Source organism: Gavialis gangeticus, unplaced genomic scaffold (assembly GCF_001723915.1).
Source record: "Gavialis gangeticus isolate Ggan-Ray unplaced genomic scaffold, GavGan_comp1, whole genome shotgun sequence".
Classification (NCBI taxonomy): Eukaryota; Metazoa; Chordata; order Crocodylia; family Gavialidae; genus Gavialis; species Gavialis gangeticus.
Window position 1 is genome coordinate 56,359,987 of NW_017728994.1, and position 16,610 is coordinate 56,376,596.

The 16,610-nt window shown below is 41.8% G+C and overlaps 1 protein-coding gene across 4 annotated transcripts in view; it reads right to left on the reverse strand.

Moving 5' to 3' along the window:
• CCDC186 (coiled-coil domain containing 186) overlaps positions 1-16,610 on the reverse strand; it is a 59,118-nt gene that overhangs the window by 15,297 nt on the left and 27,211 nt on the right. For 3 of the 4 annotated variants that reach the window (XR_002094921.1, XM_019502857.1, XM_019502858.1), the window contains 8 exons: positions 16,336-16,464; positions 14,902-15,114; positions 12,370-12,489; positions 10,606-10,731; positions 10,188-10,286; positions 8,300-8,386; positions 7,267-7,409; positions 1,514-1,769 (listed from right to left, as the gene is read on the reverse strand). Coding sequence is in view for 3 of the 4 variants with exons in the window: in XM_019502857.1 (XP_019358402.1) it covers positions 1,514-1,769; positions 7,267-7,409; positions 8,300-8,386; positions 10,188-10,286; positions 10,606-10,731; positions 12,370-12,489; positions 14,902-15,114; positions 16,336-16,464 (1,173 nt within the window). In the remaining variant the exon portion in view is untranslated. The remainder of the gene's footprint in view (positions 1-1,513; positions 1,770-7,266; positions 7,410-8,299; positions 8,387-10,187; positions 10,287-10,605; positions 10,732-12,369; positions 12,490-14,901; positions 15,115-16,335; positions 16,465-16,610) is intronic. The other variant, XM_019502859.1, reaches the window with a different exon arrangement.

Genomic DNA, 16,610 nt, shown 5'->3' on the forward strand with positions numbered 1-16,610 from the left:
GACTGGGAAGGCTGTGGGTCGGGAGTGAGAGGCACCAGCATGGCCTGGGGGGTTGGGAGTGAGAGGCACCAGTAGGGCCAGGGGTCTGCAGGATGGGAGTGAGGGGCAGCAGCAGGGATGGGGGGGGCTGCAGGTTGGGAGTGATGTATCCCCCTGACAGATGTCCTCTTTTCTGAAACTGGAAATATGGTAACCCTAGCCAGGGCAACATGTCAGCAACTGGACCAGCAAGGGAAACCAAGAGCCCTGACTTTTCATCCTCAATCCTCTTAGGGTGGTATGAGGGATGTTCCCCAGTAGCAATTCCCCTGATCAAACATCTCAGGAAGGAATGGAAAACCTTATTTTGAGAGGGAACTAAAAGAGCCTTCACTTGTTTAGCCAAACAAGTCAAAAGCTGAGCAGATATACCATACTCTTTATAAACAGATCGAAAGTAAACACTGAGGGTATACGGATGCAGAAGAGCTATTCCAGGACAGCTGGCACAGAACAAAAGGGTATAAAGTGGCCATGGATAAATTTAGGCTGGAAATCAGAAATAGGTTTCTAAGCAACAAAGAGGAGCCTTGAGAAGGAGCTTGATAAATGTATGAATGGAACAGCACAATATGGCTGCAGGGGACTAGACTCTATGACCAATGTTCCTCCGGTCTGAATGCCTGAAGACAAACGGCAAGGCCTTCAGAGATTCTAGTCTTCCACCGCACAAGTAAATCCTTTTTTTTCTAAGGCTGGGCTGTCACTTGGAGGCACTTTAATTAACCACACAAATGCCGTGGTTTACATTACTAAACCACACTCCTGCCAGCCTAACTTTTCCACTTGTGTCTGTGCTTACCTCCTTCCAGAACGAAATCATCGGTCCTAGCAAAAACAAAGGGCTGCCTCTACACGCAGGACTTTTGATGTTTCATCTGTATCAATCCCCCGTCCCTCAGCCAACACAACTATGCCAGCTCAAGTTCCTTGTGCACACCACGTTTAAATGAGGGACATTCAGAAACCAGTTTCACATGCAAATCACATCATGTAAAATGCCAGATTAATGCAATCCATGACAGTGAACTCACACCATGACTCCATCCACACAGCCCAGGCTCCATCCTGGGTCATCACCCCTACAACTCTAGAGGACAGCGATGGGGAGGGGGGCACAACTTTGTGTTTGGAAGGGCATAAGAATAGCAACAAGATTCTTCCCTCACCCCTAAAGATAACGGGTATTTGATGTCACTGCCACTGGGATACATAAGGCCATCCACACACCAGATTTATTACTGTACTAAGTTGGCAGACTCAGGAATCTGCTCCTATTGCTGCTGCACTGGCCACATTCAGATACTGTTTTCAGTCTTTTATTTCTAACCACAAGGGTCAGAATTTTTCATTTTCTTTGGAACAAAAACCAAAATTCTATCCTCATTATGTAGCTGAAGAAGCTGGAGCCCCAAACCTACACCTTAAACCAGCCCATATCAGATAACCTGTGGACACTGTGTGTTGTACTCACCAGATCATCTTTGGTCTGTCTCACATGTTCCAGCTGCCTCTGTACCTCTCTTTCACTGTACGTGAGCTTATCGAGCTGGTTCTGTAATGAATTGTTTTCAGACTGAAGCTGTGCATTCTTACTGGTTAGTTTTTCAGTGAATACCAGTAGCTCAGACTCTCTTTTCCGACTGCCTTCAATGTCCTTTTGGAGATCAGTAATCAAGGAGTTCAGACTATCCACTTCTTCCTTCAATGCATCCATCTCTTGTTCATCTCTGCCAAAACAATGATACAGTTTTCAAAGACTTTGCTTGAGTTTAAATATAAACGTGAATCAATTAAATGGCTTTCAGAGTGCCAATAAACTATCAATGACCCCAGTCATATTTGTGAGAACGGCCAGTAAAGATCAGGTATAAGCACTACGTGAACTTGCAAATTCAATTGACTGACGCGGCACAACCCTGACTGAGGTGCAATTCCACAAATAAGCAGCAGTTCCAAAGGGCTCCATAAGCAAGGACCCCCTTGGAAGATATGAATCCAGTATAGAAGGCACAACTAATCCTGCCTAGTGTATCCCTGGCTAATCTTTTAGAATAGCAGGGTTTACGTGCACATCTCTGCAAAAATATTTTCCAAACCTCCATAGTGACTTTTTGGAAAATATTAATAAGTGCAGAAATATTTCCTCACAGTGTAAACAGACCTCTAATCTTTTCTTGCATTTTGTTACCATTCAGAGTATACATCTAAATTCTACCCAAATAGTTTATTACCACACATTCATTGAGTTTACATTTCTTTTAATATACCTGGATAAAACAGACCAAAAAGCCCTTTAGGATTGTAAAAGCATTATCTGTTCCTTATATTAAAGATGAGCTTATCTTTAGACTATTAACCTCCTCTGTGGTCAAGTATTTCCCTTTATTCTAATCTGATTGAGGCTGTAGCTGACTGAAGTGGGAAGCTAGAACAGTAAATTATGCTGTTTTCAAAGTGGACTGATCTATCACAGGCAAATGAAACTGGAGGAGTTTCAAATTCCAGTTAACCCCTAAGGGGAAAAAAGTCACAGCAATAAATCATTCTCTCAAAAATGATAATTTGTTTCTGTTTATTTGATATAACGGGCAAGAAACCAGCTTTTTCTCAAAAGGCAGAAAGAGATGCATTTTGTTAAAAGCTAAGGCAGCTGTTCCCAATCTGTGGCACGGGTACCATCAGTGGTACGCAGAAAACCTATCAGTGGTATGCGTTAACTGATTTATTATAATTACTTTATAGGACAAAAATTTGCTGGTGGTACTTAAGGTTGAACTGAAAAATGTGCTGGTGATACTTAAGGTTTTATTGTTTTAAATTGGTGGTGCACAATCTGTCAGAGTTTGGGAACTGCTGAGCTAAGGTACTTCTAACAGTAGTAGCCACTTTTCTATACTGATTATATTTTATATAAATAGAATCTTAATACATGGTTTACTAAAGATTAATGTTTAGGAAAATGAAATGGGTATTCAGAGGTCAGATGTTGTAGAGTCCAACTAGTCAAAAGACTGGCTATATCCAACAGGTATTGCATGACCTAAAAGCATGACCTCTATTACTGATGTAGCGCACTCATGCACAAGGCAAACTTGTCTGTCTGGCTCCTAGGACAAATTTCCATCGGTTAGAAATATCTACTACATCTACAAAAATGTGGAAAAAAGAAATCACTCAGTGAGAACTCCCTCAATGTGAAAGAGTACTGAAGAGGCTGACATGGAGATAACCATCAAAAGATTTCTGCAGGGGGTAGTCAGCTTCTCGCTCTGCTCCCAGGAGCTCGTCTCTGCACACTAGCGTGTTCTCTGGACACAGTCCAGCTATACAGGCACTTCATGATATTTTCAACCCCACAAAAGCAAATCAAAGGATACAACATACAAGAATTAAGAATCCCAACAGAAGACTTGCAGCTAAGCCACATTATTAAAGGAGACCTACAGAAGGATTTTTTTTCTCTTCTTTGTGATATGTAAAGGCTGCCTGGAAGGGTCGTTTTGTTTTTGTTTTCCTCCTAAAAAAAAAAAATCAGTATCATCAGGTCTGCTCTTTTCTGCCCTTGCTAAAAAATTCACAATGAAGAAGGCCTGTGAATGATATATTTATTGTCTGCTGAAGTCACAGTGTTGACCCTTCAATGAAGGTTAATAGCCTTTATCCTAATTGTTTAACACATGTTAATGAGAAGAGACCAAAACTCCCTCGCACTCAGTTGTTCTTTTGACATTTTTCCACTTATTCTCCAGTAACACATGGCCTTTGAAATTCAACTACATAAAGATCCCCAGAAAGCCTCTCTGCCATTGCTGACGCATGGTGTGTGCAAGGTCAAAAAGCAGAATAAGTTCCATGCCCTCTTTAGACTTAGTCTCTCTCAGTAGAGGAACTAAGGGTGTTAATTCTCACTCTACTGAAAGAAATCAAAGACAGTCTACAACATCCCACCTCACTTTTCGATGATCTAAATCACATGCTCCAAACTCTTTCCTAATTTTGAAAATACAGCCTAATTCTTACAATATTGCTGAAACCTACTCTTAGTCCCTCTTCCCTCAGAGGCCAAAATAATGCTGTGGTTGTCATGGTATTCAATATAGGACACTTACTACTTTCTTTATCTTATATTTTCATCTATGCTGATACAGCCAACTATCTCTGCCTTAAAAAAAATTGCCTAGTGGTACCCTCAATCGAAGTTCTCAGCTATTTTTATTACAATAACCCCATTCGCAGCTCCACATCACAGAATAACATACACTACCCATTCCAAAGCAAACCGGCTTGCTAGGACTGGAAGGGATCTTGAGAGATCATCTAGTTCAGGGGTTCTCAAAGTTTTTATGCTGCGGCCTGGCAAACCGCAGCGCGGAAGTGGCTGCAGCTCGGCAAACCACAGCCCAGTAGTCTCAGCCAACCATAGCCAGAATTTCCAACCAGCAGACAGGTAAGGATACCCCCATCCACTGGGTGGAGGAGGTGGCCTCTCCGCCCGGCTCTGGGGGGCCGTGGTTTGCCAGTCCGCAGACACTTTTGGTCCAGCAGCTGACCCAGGGCTTGAGAACCCCTGATCTAGTTCAACACCTGCAGTGAGGTAAAATCAAGTATCACCCCTGACAGATGTCTGCCTAATCTCACTACTTCCAGTGAAGGGAAGTCCCCAAATAGCCTATTTCAGTGGCTCACTACTCACAAAGTGAAAAACATTTTATCTAATACCCAATCTCAATTATTTTTATTTTATATTGAACCCATTTCTTCTCATCTTTCACCAAGTGGACAAAGGAAAACAGTTGATCACTTATCATTTTTTAACTGCTTTTTAATATTGGAAAACCTTGCATCTCTCCTCGGTCTTCTCAAATCAGACCAGGGGCTGCCCAGCTGGGGGTGCCAATCAGCTGTCTAAATCCCATGCTTGGCAGCTCTAGCTGGACTGTTACATGGGATGGCAGAGGCTCTGGGCAAGGGGGGTGAAGAGCTTTCTCGCCAGGGACTTTAAACTCCACGCCCGACAACCTAGCCATAGCTGCATGGCACAAGGTTTAAAGTTCTAGGCAGGAAAGCCTTTTGGTTCCCCGCACCATCCCCACCCCAGAGCCTCAGGCTGGGTCCAATACCACATCAGGACTAGTTCCAGACTCAACAACTGGCTGATTCTCAGCCCTGGCCACACAAGTGCAAGGTGTCAAAAACCAGCCATAAAAATGTTCTACATTATAGGTAGAACCTTTTTACGGCTCATTTGCCATTTTATGGCACCTTAAATTGGGTGCATGTCTAGCCCTCTTGCCATTTATGCTGCTTTTCCTTTTCTTTTTCGTGTTCTTGTGACAAAGTATTTGGCAGAATTCATAGATTTCAGTGCATCTGACTGGCTGTGCAGTGAGCACTTCTACTATGGCCTTACACTTGTGACCTCTTGGGCCTTAGCACCTGTGCCACCCCAGCCCATTTATGCTGCAATTAACATGCTACTGTAATGTGTATATGAGGCCTGAAGCATCTGTTTTCAGATTCAACATCCTTTTCATCCTCCTGAGATATTCTCGTGGGTAATGAAGGGAGGGGGGTTATTTTTTTCTTTGTCCAATCTTTGCCAGAGAGATAAAAATTATTATTCCATACAAAAATTGAATCAGAGGTAACAAAACCTATATAAAGAAATGAAAAAGCTACACAAGAATCAGAATAGCATGTCTAAATAGAATGACAGATATTCATGTTTCCTGGACCAAATCTAAGGGATAAATATTAGAGGAACAGATAACTAAGGATATTTGAAACTTATATATTGTGCAATAAGTAGGGACCTACTGATATCTGCAGGGGAAAAATAAAAGCAAACTTATGGAAAATAAAATATTGCCTCCCCAGAGGCAGCCAGCAGTTTTCAGGGTGCTGTGGCAGCCTGCCTGGGCAGGAAAGAGGGGAGAGGGGACTGCCTGCTTGGAGGACTGCTGGCAAAATGGCTGCCGCCCCCTCCCCTGATTGGCTGCAAGGGCTGCCTGTTGTGGCCCCGCCCCCTCCAACAATCAGTGGCAAGGGGCAAGGCTGCATGATGGACAGCCCTCGCAGCCAATGAATGCTCCGCCCATGAAATGGCTGCTGGGCCCCATGGTCTGCCCAAAATCAGGGGGCAGCCCTCTTGAATTCAGCCGGTCCCTTGCAATAAGTTCTTACTGTTGCACATATATGATTTTAATTAGTTTGGCAGCTTCTGTGTGATCCTTATAAGGATCACAGTGTACACCGCTGTTACACTGCTGCATTTGGTAACTGCAGTTTTCCTAGAACAGACCAATGCTATGTTAGCACGAGCCAAATGGCATATAAGGAACTGAAAATATTCATTTGTGTATCCCTGAGGAAGGCCGACAAATTGCTGAAATATTGTCCCATGGCAAATTAAAATTGCTTACAAGTACTGCAGGGATGTGTAGGTGGATTATTTGTGATGCTCATCTGCCTCCAGAACAGTTTGAATGTGTGAAAACAGATAGTATTTGTTTGTGTTCTATTTCACATAAACCATATGGAAATATGATTATGCCCAGACACTGTTCTGGGATGTCCATAAGCCAAATTCTCCTCCAGCTTAGAGTAGAGGGTGTAGGGTAAGCCAACATTTGCTACAGTGCAGTTAACGGAGCTTTGCCAAAACCAAAACTAGTTCAAGAAAGGAGAATCAGCCCTTCTGTTCCTTAAAAGCTAAGGATTTGATGTAGATAAATTCAAGATGCAACTTAGAGATGCAAATGAGCTCAAGTACTAGGTGAATGTTCTGAAAAATCACATTAATGGATATAAATTAAGGTTTCCTTTAAGTGCTTCAATGCACCCATCACAATAAAAAAGTGTGATCCTCTCAGCTCAGCTGCCTCTTTCCTCACTCTTGAATCACATGAGCACTGAACAGTTTCCCTGCATTGAAGCTGAACAGTCAGCTCCAGAATGCACACTTATTTTTATCCTGACAGGTCCCATTGTTATATGATCTATTATCTGTAATATCATCTCTTATCTGATCATCACATTTCATCAACATAATGTTGTTGGGTACATTTAAATCATTCAGAAGTTTTACAAGGGGCTCTACTGGAACAGGATAGATTCCCTAAGGACACCCAAGTACAATACATACCAAGGCAGAAATATTTTTAAAACAAAAACATGCTGCAGGTTTAAGGGAAGTCTGTTTTAAATCCACACTTTAATGTATACCTTTGATGTTGTTCCTGCAGATGATCAACAATTTTCACTCTGTCCAGCAAATTCTGAATCTCAGCCTTCTGCCGATTAATGATTTCTTTGTACTTAGATAACTCATCATCTGTTCTCAACCTTTCATCCTCTAGACACCTCACCTAAATGTAGAAGATAAAAGAAACTATAAGCTTATTTTCTTAGCAAACTTCAGAGCTGGTAAGTTTTATATGGCAGTCTAAAGTTCTGATTAATTATTATAGTATAGTACTACCTTCCTGTTTTTGAACATGAAGTGTACATATAATTGGATTCAAAAGCTAAATTAAATACTAATTTTAGTCTCATGAATATGAAAAAGCTGTAAATATCAGCTGCTTAAAAAGACCAAATTAAATAAAATCAAAAAGGAGCAATACAATCTTCCCTAAAGTTTCATAACTCTACAAACAACAAGGAATCAAGGCTCCTTAACTTCACCATCTTCCTTCTATTAACAAAGCCAACGTACATCATGCCCTCCCAATCCTTTTCTCCAAGGACCAGCCCTATGGGGTCTGCACTGCTCCTCTTCTAGCCAGGATCAAGATGAGTTGTTTGGCAGTGGTCTATGGCCCTCATTGGCCTCCAAACAACACCCAAACGCAGTTGAACTCTAATCCCTTGTGTAATGCTTCTGCCAGTTAGGACAAACTCTATCTAGTGCTGCTTGTAAAGATGCATATAGTGCAGTTCCACATAAATATACACCACATAGACAGTAGCAGTCATTTTCAAAACCTACTAAAGTACTCCTAATAGCTTCGCTGTAAAATGTGGCAGAGAAAAAAAATGGGACAGGAAGAGGTACCAGCTCAATGGCACTCTAAGAAACACTGGCTAGATCAGCCATTCCTAAAAAATGCAGCCCCCTTGAACTCATCCTACAAAGTCCCCATTCTATAACGTGTATGGTGAGAATATATGCAGTGACTGTGTTTCATCTGTCTGATCTATTGCCAAAAGTTTTATACTCCATTTTCAACCTATGGCTACGGCAATCTCTAGTTACCTTTGTTCTCAGTGTGCGCAGCTCATCCATGCCCTCTTTAAATGTTCTTTTCAAGTCCTCCAGTTCTTTGATTTTGGCATGATGTACCTGGTAAAGAAGGAGAGCATCACAATAAGCCTCAATCTGAGGCAGGAGAGTCTGTACATTGTCTGTAAGGCAGCACTCTGTGCCACAAACCTAGGGTAGCGCTCTAGGCCTTCAGCCAGGAGCTGAGAGGGCTGGGGTGGCAACAGGAAACGTGGAGTAGCAGCAGCAGTAGCAACAGCCACCTTTGACCCCTTTGAAACCAGATTCCTTAGTCTGGCCTCCCACTCAAAGGTTGCCAACCCCAGTTTAAACTATAATTAAACTTTATTATTGGGGTATGTGATGCTTTAAAAGCAGCCAGTGTCTCTTGTTTTGCCTCCTTGCTTCTAATGAACAAAAACTGCTGAGACATAACTGCACCTTTCTTCAGTCAAACAATTACATATTAAAAAAGGACTACTACTACAAGACCTGAGCAGTGGGAGTGTGACTTGTTATCGGCCTCCAAAAAACAAGTTTCAGGCTGTCAGAAACAGGCCTGAATAAATCCTGTTTCTTCATTCCTCACCACCTAAAAACAAAGTCTAAAAAGCCATCCAACAGCAAGGACACCACAGAAACCTGTAAGCAAGATTCTGCGGTATTTAAACACTTCCAGTGCTTGTAGGAGCAGCTGCCTACAAGGCAGTTTTGTCATTTTGCTGCCAAAGGAAGTAGTGCATCCTACATACTTCCATTCAGAGGACTACATAAAGAAGGCTTTTTAAGGGACAATGGCAGAGCCACCAGCTCAACACTGGATTTTTTTTTATTTTTTTATTTTTTTGAGACAAGCAAGGCCAAAAATCTGGGAGCTAACAAGAGTCACTCCTTCCAGATTAGACGTAGTTGTGTAGTTGTAGGGGAGCTGTTTGGAAAAAACAGGCTGAAACAGTCACTAGCTGAAACTGGGTATTGGTATCCACCAACCCTCCTCTGCCAGCCAGTCTAACAAAGTCATTAGCAGAAGTAAGAAATTTTTTTCCGAGTGGACTTGCCACTGAAGGGAAATAAGCAACTTTGCCAGGGGGTTCATTGCTTGCTACACTGCACAGAAACAGCAGAGACTCAGTTTCAGAAGGGAAGTTTGCTCCAGTGTTAACAGACCTCTTCTGCCACAAATCTGACCCCAAACCTCTCTGTTCCCTCTCTCTCATGAGTCCCTGGCCACATCCTCTCCCCAGGCTCCTATTTCCTTTGGCTTGCAACTTTCTCCAACTCTTTACTTAGGTTCTTCCTCTTTATTTGCACAGTACCCAAGACTGGGGGTAACTCTTCAAGAAAAAACTCTGTCCTCTCAGTTCTAGCACCTGCACTACAATGGCCTCCAGCAACTGGGAAAGTCCTAGTCATTCCCCAGCAGCCTTTGGCTAAAAGTTTGCTCACACGTTCTGTGCAGGAATCAAATTGTAGGAGCTGTGAGATGATAAACCATGCTTACGGCAGTCTGAATTTTGAGAGAATATTACTATTAAAGCAGCAAGTCTCTGCTGAGCAGGTGAGAACCAAGATTCCCTCCTAGATGCTTTTAGCCTTGCCAAATCTGTGGTGGCAAAAGGCGACACCAAAACCCTTTCTTCAAACCATCGAGGCCCCATGGCTTCTCAAAAAAGCAATGGTCATTTCCCTCTAACTTTGTTCTTGGAAATGCTGGAACATCCCCCAAAAAGTGTAGCCTGCAGCAGATACCTGGTATGCAAAATTCAGCCAGAGTAAATATTTGGCAAAGTTATAAGCAACTAAAAGCAAGTTCTAATCATGAGAAGCACTGGGCAACTTGGAAGAGAGGCCTTGCTGCCTCTAAGCAACACAACGTGTTTACCTCCAACTGGTCAGACTTTTCTTGCATTTGTTTCTCCAGTTCCCCCTTTGTTACACGGAGTTTTGCATCCAACTCATTTGATTTAATTTCTTCCGACTCCTACGGGAATGCAAGAAACAAGCACACTTCATTTTAGGCGCATTAAAAAAAGGCACTCTTTGCCCACTTTATGGGCACATGTTATTAATATCGCCGACTCTGCAATACGGCTACATAGAAGCTTTGAGCCTTGCCCTCCAAAGCTGGCCTCAAAACTGGCCTCCCTATTTCTTTTTCATTCATACCTAATCTTTGGACCTGCATATAAAATGACATGTCATCTCACTTGTGCTATATACACAGTAATCTTTCACTTTATTACAAGTTATGCAGCAAACAGAAAAAAGAAAAATGAAATGCTAAACACGCTAAATTTCACCTCATAAGAAAACACGCCTACTTGGTACGTTTTTATCATTTCTTGGCAGTTTTTCCGTATCTGATCTGCTTCCTCTTTTGCTTGTGTTAACTTTGTTGTTGCATCCTTGAGTCGGTCTCTAGTTTCCTAGAAAAACAGAAACGGATAAGGGGTTGAACCTGCCAAGTATCACAAAGTTTTTAACTGAGGAAAATGTGGCTCTTTTCCAAATATTTTCAACTCCATGGTGACCAACTTCTCTCCAAATAGCAATGTATTTTGTTTGAACAACTGCTGCTATTGATGGAGACTGAAAACGTGAAAACCCTTAGCTTTTGTTTAAAAATTAAAAAAAAAATTCCAGGCCTTATGAATGTAGAGAAATTTGACATTATAAATCAAATGAAAGCAAATAAAGCTGTAGCTAATTACTTAAAAAAAAATCTCAATTTCTAAGCCAACTTCATGATTTAGCCTTCACCAGTTTCTGTAAGAAGCCATGTTTGAATTGTAACCCTCCCTGCCTTCGGTATGAAAAAACGGACAGAAGAAATGTCCCATCCCCTGCCCTGCTGCCTCCAGCAATCCTCCTCAAGGTGTTAAAAGGTTTTAAAGGATCATGCTGAGTCTTCCTCGATCCATACGCAACAGTTGGGTCCTTTAAAGAGACCCAGTTCATCTAACCTATCAAAATCTTACTTAAATTACCTTGCCAGTTGGTACAAAAGACAGTTACTTAAAACAGGGAGGGTTAGCCTGTGACATGCATGCCAGAAGTGGCACAGGCACCTCTGAGTGGCACATCGTAGATCAGGGAGATGGGCAGCACAGTGCCAGAGAGGGCAAGCAGCAGAAAGAAAAGCAGCAGATCAGGCAGAGAAAGAGGATAGGAGTGGTATTCAGGGAGGGTGTGGGGCTAATCTCTGGCATGCCTGCCAAAAAGGCTGACCCCCACTGACTTAAAACACTACTATCTATTCACCTCAGTCAGTCTGCTAAGTTTTTGAGTGTTTCCTTTTTCATGTGGTGGTCCATTTGTCTTTATTCACTGAGAGCAAACACTGAGATTTCTAGCCGTGTATTTAAATCCCCTGGACTGCTTTAAAAATTTCAATCTACACTGCTGAACCCTGAGCTTCAGAATAAGCCCTCAAAAACCAGCAAGCAGCATGAGTCAGACAGCTCAGCAAGTGAAAGTCTCTCATTGGTAGAGCCTACATTTTGTGAGCCAACACAAAGTTGGTAATTCTGAAAAAGAAAGTTAACAATAGGGGATGAATCCTTTCCAAACAAAGTTCATGCATCTAGGAAGACTTCCTTCTCCTGTAATAGATCTGTTACAGCCCATCCTCTCCATCTTAGACTCCTCAAAGCAAGGACCTTTTGCCATAGCTATCTCGTTCCTTTCAGTATGTGTGTGTTTAAAAAAGAACCAAGTCAAAAATCCTAGTTTCCAATTGCTCTTCTTTCTCCCCAGTCAGACTGACAGTGTCTGTAACCTGGATCACGCGCAGATTCTGAACTGGTAAATTCAGAATAGGAAGGGCAAGAAATTCTTAGCAGGGACCGCAGGGTGCATAATTTTGATTTTGTTATGAGAGACAGAGGTAAAAGGTCTCTGGCAATCGTACAGAAACAAAAACCCACTCCAGATACATTCTGTTCTGTCCTTCCACAATTTCGCTTCTCAACTGGAAACTTCTTTAATCCATCTGTAGACAGCACCGCCTACAGATGGATTTAGGGGCACATTGCAATCTTACTCCAGGACAGTGCTTTACTAACCTTGTGAGAATCCATTTCAGTTTTCAATTTGTTTTGGGCCCATTTGACTTTGATAACATGAGAGTTTATTTCTTCTTTCAGTTTTTCTATCTCTCTGCTCAATCTAGTAGCTTCGCCTTCCTAAAACCAAAACAGAACACAGGTATTATTTTGTAGACTTCGATCCTCTGGTGTTTATATAGCTATAGCACTCATGTATGCTTAGTCTTATTCTAAGTGCAGGCTGTCAACTTTAAGGCTATGAAAAACAAACATGACACTTTAGCCCCTAACTTGTAAATATCCTGTCATCGGAGGTGGTTCAAGCACCTACACTGAACAACTTCAAGAGTAAATTGGATGCTTATCTTGCTGGGATCCTATCACCCCAACTGACTTCCTGCCCTTCGGGCGGGGGGCTGGACTCGATGATCTTCCGAGGTCCCTTCCAGCCCTAATGTCTATGAAATCTATTAAATGTTTAGGCCTGAGCTCCCCTAGTGAGAGCGCATCCCTGTCTGCACACACTGCTGGTACATTTAGGGGCTGCTAGCAGACTGGTTTCATTGGGAACTGTGACGATCTAGGAAAACCTAGATTTGCTGATCTTCTGAGAAGGCTGCAAAGGTGCAGTTTTATTCCTTCAGTAGATTGAGGGGACAGATGCAGGTTCCATGGAGCTAGATTCAGAAGGTGCAAGAAGATACAGCTAAATACTTAAGGACTGGTAAAACTTTTGTACAGAACTGATGGAATCCTTGCATGACTGGATACATAAAACAGATCAATACCAGAAAAAAGAAAATAGTCCATTTTTAAACCACTCTGTGGTTGTACTTCATACACTATTTATGCCAGCATAATAGTTAGCGTAAAACGCTAACAAAGCACCGGTGTTTTATATGCAACTAAGGACATGTGGTGTAGGGTAACAGCAAATGCTAGCAAAAAAAACCACTCCACACAAACCACCACCTTTCCTATCAACAGCATGAATTGCCAAAGTATAGCTGGCTTCACCTTAGATACCAATATCTACAAACCAACATGTCATAAAATACTCCATGCATTATATTAGACTCCTAGCAACTGCAATGTTATTCCTGAATGGGCCAAGTTTACCTTACCCAAAGTGTTTACAGAAGCATGGCAAGAGGGCTGCATAAACACTGCAAATCTTCAGGGCTGCTCTTGCAGGTAGACCTGAAGTTAGATCTACCAGCTAAAGTTCCTTTTGCAGGTTTGAGCAGATCCCTTCCTTTTTATAGGCAGGAAAACCACTGAAATATACTTAAAGGGAGCCACCTAAAGCCACAATTTCCTCAAGTTTCAGTGAGCTTACTTTGACCTTCCTTTTCCTGTGAACAGCACATGTTGTGACTGCTCACACCACAAAATGGCATTATTAACAAATCCACTAGGTTTCAAGGAGAGGTCAGCTACCAATGACCCATGGGATGGATTTGTTCCACCAAGCGATTGTCCTCCATCTCTACCAGCCAGATATTGGCAGCGGTTCTGCAGTAGAGGAGAGCAGTCATGTCCCTCTGCTCCTGAGCAGTTTTGCTGCAGCACTGCCTGCTGCTGTCCCAGCCCTCCCTGCTTTCTCTTTCGCACCTTATTGCAGCTGTTGTTTCTTTCACTACTAAATTGGTGGCTAGCAGGATTTGGTGCCACTGCTAGCAACCAGTGAATGTTGGTTGGCAAGAGTAAAGAGCAGCAGCAGTGGCAGCAGCTGCAGTAAGGGGCCATGAGAGCAGCCTCAGCATAGAGCCAAGATAGGTAGGGTGGCAACAAGTAACTTAGAGGGGTGGTGGCAGCAGCCACCTTTGAACCCAGCTACCTTCATTCGGCCTCCCACACCTTAAAGGATGCTGACTTGTGGTTTAAAGCTATTATTAAACCTTTATTACTGGGTAGCTAGTACTTTAAAGGAGCCAGCATCTCGTTTCACCTCCTTGCTCGCAATGAACAGAAACTGCTCAGACATAAGACTGTAGGAAACTTAATTGCACCTCTCTTCAAACATGTGTGGAATATTAATAAAGGGCCTGGCACTGCAGGATCTAAGCAGTTGGGGTGCAACCTGTTACTGGCCTCCAAAAATGGGTTCCAGGCTTTCTGAACTGGCCCTGAATAAATCCTATTTCTTCGCTACTCACCACCTAAGCAAATTTTTAAAAGCAACAAAACAGCAAGGACACAACAGAAAATCCTAAACAAGATTCTGCAGTATTTAAACCCCTTCCTCGCCGCTTGTAGAAGGAGCTGCCTCCAAGGCAGGTTTCTCATGTTGTTGCCAAAGAAACTAGTGCATCCTACAGACCTCCATTCAGAGAATTATCTGAAGGTGTTTCGGGGAGATAACAATAGGAACAACAGTCTTCTTCCCAAAAGAAAACGCTTTCATAAAATGAATCTTTTGACCAACACACAGCAAAAGTGAATTCAGTAAGACGCATTTCATTCCATAATTAAGCTAAGTGAGGTCTAGATTATTCACAGAGTACTTTTAATCAGTTCTTTAAGTCTTGTACAATATGCCTAGCATACCTTGGTTTCATAGAGCTGGTGCAGTCTTCCTTTTTCCTGAGAAAGCTGTTTGATTTTATTAGTATGTTTTTCAATTTCTTTATTTGCATCTCTCAATCTTCTCTCAAGTATCTCCTTTTCTTTCCGGAGGTCTAGCGATTCCTTTTCTCCTCGAACATATTTCATCACCATGGTTTCCTTTTCTTGGCGTGCTTCTTCACATTTCTTGTTTGCCTTTAAAATTGTTACTCTGATTCCGTTAATAATGCATTTTGCAGTTAGCATTGATAAGTGGGCAATACACACACACAGTACTCCATGCAGTAACTATCGCTGAAGGCAAGGATGCAGCTACGTATTTTCACTAGCATGATCAGGCTGAACACCAGTGTAATTGTAATGTTGGCACAATATGCAGCCCTATGCTGGTGCGTGTTATTCTACTCCAAGGAAAGGTAGCCCTAGGAAAATAAGAAGTACTTCTACACCAGTGCGTGTTATTGGTATTGGTGCAGGTAGCTCTAACTCAGCATTTGTAGGAACTGCCCATCTGGGCAGAGGTTGGACCCTTGTGGTTCCTTCCCTGCTATTCTATCTTGGGAGAACAGCTTGCTCAAATGCAAATATGCTGTCATAGCACCCCTGCCACCTAGCAGCAAGATACCGTAATATTGCCTACAGCAATTGGTGACCTGGAAAGAACTAGGTATCGGCTCATTCAGGCCACCAGTGTAACTCATGTTTGTAATATTAGGTACATATCTTAAATGTCTGCAAGCCCACAGCTAAATATCTTATTTGAACGGCATAAATCAGCAGGCTGGTACAGCTTCAGTGTATTTGAGCATTCATAAAATCAAAAACATACACATTTGATGCTTCCAGGTTAAAATATTTTGGCAAATATATATCATGCCAAATCTCTCCCCACAATGTTCTAAATAAAGGTCTATTTAGTTGTCTGTTTAAAATCACAGAGCTCTTATTTTCAAAAACTTACTACATTTTCATAAGAACAGGAAGCAGAACTTGCATTCCAAAATTCATGTAACGCGGAGAAAGCCCCTGATTTAGTGCAATATTAAGAGAAAAAGATGACCTAGCAGCAACAACAAACGAGGTTAAATGGTTAACCTGGAATTAGTCATTAAAGGGTGCATTTTTAATCGATAAGAAAGGAAATCTGCAGACAACTCAAACCAGTACAAATAAGACTTAAATTAATTAAAATAATTTCACAGATAGGGAAACTAAAATAGCATTAGTGGCCTGGATTTTGTATACATAAACATACAGATGCTCTGTCTTTTCACAGTCTAGGTGTCAAGGACTCTATTAAAGGTTAAAGTGCATCTTGGAAATCTTGGGGAATCTATTTCTAACATGATGAGGCTGCCAAACATTTCCAAGAAAATTGAATGAGCAATTCAGTGATTAAAAATCATTCTAAGATACCTGGTCCATACGAAATGTCATCTCCTTATGCAATTGCTGAATAGCATTTTTGGCTGCAGCATCTTGGGTTGTAAGCTTGTCTTTAGCAGCTTTAACTTCTTTATTAAGCTCTTCTATTTTTGCTTCTAACTGCAAAGCAAACATCATTGAGTAATCAGAGAAGAGACAATAAAAAAGATTTCAATCACATTTTGGAAAGATAGGAACATTTCACCTAAATTAGGTGTTACAGCACTTTAAAACACCAAGGAAAATATCAGGGTAGAATAAATTAC